The sequence below is a fragment of the Alosa sapidissima genome, chromosome 19, assembly GCF_018492685.1.
Source record: "Alosa sapidissima isolate fAloSap1 chromosome 19, fAloSap1.pri, whole genome shotgun sequence".
NCBI lineage: Eukaryota > Metazoa > Chordata > Actinopteri > Clupeiformes > Clupeidae > Alosa > Alosa sapidissima.
In genome coordinates this window covers 23,100,602-23,105,601 of record NC_055975.1, presented here as the reverse complement: position 1 = coordinate 23,105,601, position 5,000 = coordinate 23,100,602, and the positions used below count along the sequence as shown (strand labels likewise).

General features: G+C 45.2%; 1 protein-coding gene across 1 annotated transcript in view; it reads right to left on the bottom strand.

Moving 5' to 3' along the window:
• gfra4a (GDNF family receptor alpha 4a) overlaps positions 1-5,000 on the bottom strand; it is a 123,176-nt gene that overhangs the window by 35,505 nt on the left and 82,671 nt on the right. Inside the window, exon 2 of the mRNA XM_042072466.1 lies at positions 1-109. This exon is cut by the window's left edge and continues 170 nt beyond it. Coding sequence (XP_041928400.1) covers positions 1-109 — 109 coding nt within the window. The remainder of the gene's footprint in view (positions 110-5,000) is intronic.

Genomic DNA, 5,000 nt, shown 5'->3' with positions numbered 1-5,000 from the left:
ACACACTGCCGCAGCGTGCGCAGACGCGGGCTGCACGTCTCGTCGCTCGAGCACGTGTCCCCCGCATGCAGGCAGTCCCACCGGCCCGAACACAGCCCGCTCGGAACACCTGTGGACAGGTAATGGAGAGAGAGTCACGGGTGCAGCAGAGGGATCACCATCAGCATCTCAAACCTGCCGGGTAAAGTAAACACAGACATGCCTGTCACATGACTTCTGCCCTAACTGGAGGAGGGTAAAGGGTAAGAAGACAGGGGTCCCCCCCCGCCCCATATGCTGCTGATATGCTGCCCAGACTGCCTCTACTAGGGCAGATTACTCTGCTGTGTGCGCCCTGCATAACAGCTAAACTGGACTGAACTGGAGTGGAGTGGAGAGGAGGGTGAAGATGGGCCAGGGATGAAGCTGACTCACTCAGAACAGCTTTGGTTCTCCTTCTCCTCCTCCTCTTCACCCTGCTGTCATCTTCCATCATGGCCACTTTCCATCTCATAAATACACACACACACACACGCACACACACACGTCTCTGGTCCCAGACGCCTGGAATTAGACCAAGCCCTGTGCAGAACTCTCCAGGTGTAGGAAAGGTAGAGGTAGGGCATCATTAGGGCCTGTGCCCTCAATCTCATATTCAGAGTGCTCTGTCAAGTGTTTATTGTTGCTTGGTGATGAAGTTTTAATTGGTTATCGAGAGAGAAGTGACTTTGACGAGGCCCAGTGCTGTTTTAAAAGTTTAACTGATTTCAGCTTTCAGCGCTCTGAGTGCTGCGGAAAACGACCGTCAGTGGCGAGGGCTTTTTTCCGCCGAGGGCGCTGAGCGCTGTGAACGCTGAACTTCATAGAAAATAGCTGCCGTCCGCGCGAAAAAACGTGATGGGTGGACACAGGCCCTTAACGTTAACTTCACGCTGGATATACAGTATGCCTCAAACTGGACCACAGTCTGCCAGTGAAACCTGAGGACAGATAGAAACTGGACAGGTGAAGTTTTTACTCCTTTGTTTATTTACACCTTGTGATAAAATGAGCTGTTTTTCACAGATGGCTTACCACATTGTATCTCAGGAGACTTATAATGAGCTGGCAAAAAAGAAGGTGGACTTAACTGCCCGGGAAGAAGGATCTCCTTTTTTTAATCTCCTTATCCCAGTGTCCTGCAGGGATAAGTGAGTCTAGACGGGATCACTCCAATGTTCTGACATTAAAGGTACGGGGGGCAAAAAGGTTGACTCACAAGACAAAGTCTTGGCCATTTTTTTTTTTGGAAAAAGGAGTGGATCTGTCATCTGACTCGTGTCATTAAGTCTTTTTTTGCTTGTCCCTAGTCCCACAGGTGGGGTCGGAGTGGTGGCAGTGTGGATTTGCAGTGTCTGGACCCCTGAACTTGCCACTCTGCCACTCTCCTAAGACATCCACTCAGTCTGTCAAAGAACATTCCACATAAAAGAACCTACTACTGACTACACCCGAGCCAACTCCCAACAGATGGCAAGATGGCAACCATCCATTTTTAAGTTGTTATGACAGCCTCCTTATCAGTGTGTGTGTGTGTGTGTCGAAGACAACATACCCTTAACTTGCCTCTTTGAATCTAGCTTCTGTATCAACATCAGTGTGAGAGCCATGCAGTCTGCAGTATGCAACACACTGCTGAGTCTCTGCAGCTGCTCTCCCAGGCGTCCGTTCTGATAAAGTCCGCACGGTGAAAAGCAAACACTCAAATTGCTCCCGCTGTCTTTGCTCTGTCTCTCAACTTTTTCTCTTCTTCCTGCTGTCTTTGTTCTATCTCTTTTATTTTCTTTTTCTCTTCCTACTGCTGTCTTTGTTCTATCTCTTTTATTTTCTTTTTCTCTTCCTACTGCTGTCTTTGCTCTGTCTCTTTTCTTTTTCTCTTCCTCTTTTTATTGAGGATCAAATCACCTGCTTAAAAATAGGACCACTCGAGAAAAAAGGGTTGTTTTGGCCCTCGAAGTTTGAGTGTGTGGGTGGTGTGTGTGTGTGTGTGTGTGTGTGTGTGTGTGTGTGTGTGTGGGTGGTGTGTGTGGGTGGTGTGTGTGTGTGTGTGTGTGTGTGTGTGTGTGTGTGTGGGTGGTGTGTGTGGGTGGTGTGTGTGGGTGGTGTGTGTGTGTGTGTGTGTGTGTGGGTGTGTGGGTGTGTGTGTGTGAGGGCCAGATGTACGTACATTTGCGAACGTAGCGTTATCAGCGTCATGGACACACCGCAGATTGCAAACGCTGTCAGACCCAAGTTTCCGTCGTATTTATCGTTTTTATCAATCGTTCAATCCTTAGTGTAAACTGCGCCTTTCTCTGCCTTTCTCCACCCATAAACGCAATTTACGAACGTCCACAACTGAATGGCAGTGCCTACATACAAGCGCAGTTGAATGGAGTTAACTGATGACAACATTAAAAAGAATCAAACGTTTAGCGATCATGAAATAAGATCAGTAGTTCTACTCAAACTACTTGTGCACGTAGGCTATGGAAGATTGGTCAAATCTAGCAAGTAGGAAAGTTTAAGTGAATGACGTGAAAGTGAAAGTAAGACATTCAAAAGGCCAAAGAAAGTTAAGGTTGCTTTTGGTAGTACAAATACTTTCACCACAAAAACTGCTGCTCTGAATAGCGATTCTGTTGTCTTTGAAAGGTTCTCTTATTGACGCATTGAACTGCAATTTGGATTAACACCTGCTTTTGCAAGGCGGAAGTATTTAGGTGCAGAATAGACGTGCACTTTCAGGAGCAGTCTTTGTACATACCGCGGAATACATAACTAGGCGCTCTTTACTCTTCCCCTCCCATCTCTTTACACTCCCACTTTCCCCTGGATCCTCCCATGAATGCATATGCATGACATGACAAACGCAATCTGCCACTTTCAGCTCCCGCGACAGGCAGTTTGCGCTTTTACACCATTGCGGCCTGTTTGTACATACCTCGCAATGATTTTACACGCACATTGCGAAACAAATACGCCTGAGGTGGGCGCAAAAGTGTTAGTACATCTGGCCCTCAGTGTGAGTGTGAGTGTGTGTGTGTGTGTGTGAATTTGTGTGTGTGTGTGTGTGCGATGAACACGATAAGTGGTTTATGAATAATCGCTTGGTCTGTGCCAGCCTGAAGACAAGGCGATAACAAGAAAGTGAAGTGTGCAAAAGTGGCTTTTATGATATTAGGGCCTATACAAGCTAGTAACCCCTCAGTTAGAATTACATGTCAGATAGTGAAGGGGTGCCCTTCTAATATGAATGTCTTCATATAAACATCCTCTGTAAAAACACTTTATTAACACAGCACGCACGCGTGCACACACAAACACACACACACACACACACACACACACACACACACACACACACACAAAACATACCAAGACACTGTAGATGACCTGGAGGACCATCTACAGTAAGAAACGAGACCTTGAGCCTAATCAACAAGGACTCCATCACTTCACCAATACCCCTTCTGTCTGTGCCCCGAGGGGATTGCAAATCTCCAAGAGCACATGATTGATTGACAGGTGTCATGTCATATGTATGAGCATTGCCATGGTTACCTATTCCTAAGAAAGGAATATGTGAATGTAAAATGTACCATGTACACATTCCGGTCCAAATGTATTCTTTCTTTAAATGCATAGTCAGCTATTCACTTTATCCTTGACGGACAGCCTCTTTTTGTTGGGTTAAAGAACTCAAACTCCCATCTCTTCTTTACATTACATTTGGATGACACATTTTTAACCAAAGCGATTAACAATATGGTAAACAGTTTAAGCTTTAAAGAAATTCTCTCAACAATTCTAGGACAATTTAAAAAAGGTAGAGTACAGTAAGAATAAGTGCATCAGTGAGTGCTGTTTTTAAATAGTCGAGTGTCAGTTCTAGTCAGGTGGTAAGTGCCAGCAAGACTAGTTGTAAGTAGTGCTATGAGAGATGTTCTCTAAAGAGCTGGGTCTTCAGGAGTTTTTTTGAAGATGGAGAGGGATGTCCCTGCTCTAGTAGGAACTGGCAGTGTGTTCCACCAACTAGGAACAACAGATGAGAAAGCAAATTGCATTTGCTGCCGCTAGGGTGCGTCTAGATTTCTAGGCTACTTCTACTGTGTCATATTTCTCATTCGAAATAGCAGAGCAATGCGAGTGACAGAAAGAAAAAATAGAGACGGGGGTGTTTGAGTTCTGCTCAGAACATTGTGTTACATCCTGCTGCACAGCACTGCATCGTGTCACAATGTACAATTAAGACATTCCAACTGAAGACAGTGTAATTAAATTAAATTTTATCGGTAACGCTTGCTCCCATCGCGTGTAGTTAGGATAAGGTGTTAACCCTCAAGACTACCCTGTGTGACAATTCTCCCATCGGTGACGAATTCCGAATCACCAAAAAGCCACGAACCAATTGCAACCGCTTATCTTGTACGGGGCGGGCTTTGTTCAGTGACAGACAGTGGAGGGCGGTTTGCACTGCCAATGACTTCACTACTGGTGCCAGTTTTAAACAATAGGGATGTGTTTTTTTTAATGGAGTAAACAGCATGTAAAGCCTCTATTTACAAGAAAGATGTATTTGCTGTACTTCGGAAAGTATTCTGTACGACTTTAATATACCAAGTTAAGTTTGATTTTACCACTGGTAACACCTCTTGGAAATCGGAGGTGGGTTTCCAGACCTATTCTCTATTGAGAAAGGTATCTGGTGGCTGGTGTCAGCCAGGCCATCTCAAGCCCCTCCCCCACCATCTCTTTGCTGTAGCCACGTAGCTTCTAAGGAAGGTGATTTCTTTTTTCCATTTGTGAGATGGGAAAGCTTCTCAGATAATGCTAGATGTGGGCTCTATCATTACAGACTCTTAGAGTTAGCTTTTTCATGTTCCTTTTTTTCTCCTTGTGAATCTACCTACTGGAGTAGTTTTTTTTAAAGCCATTATCTCCTTCCCATCATAGAAACCCAAATGGTTCTCGATCACACAAACACACACACACACACACAC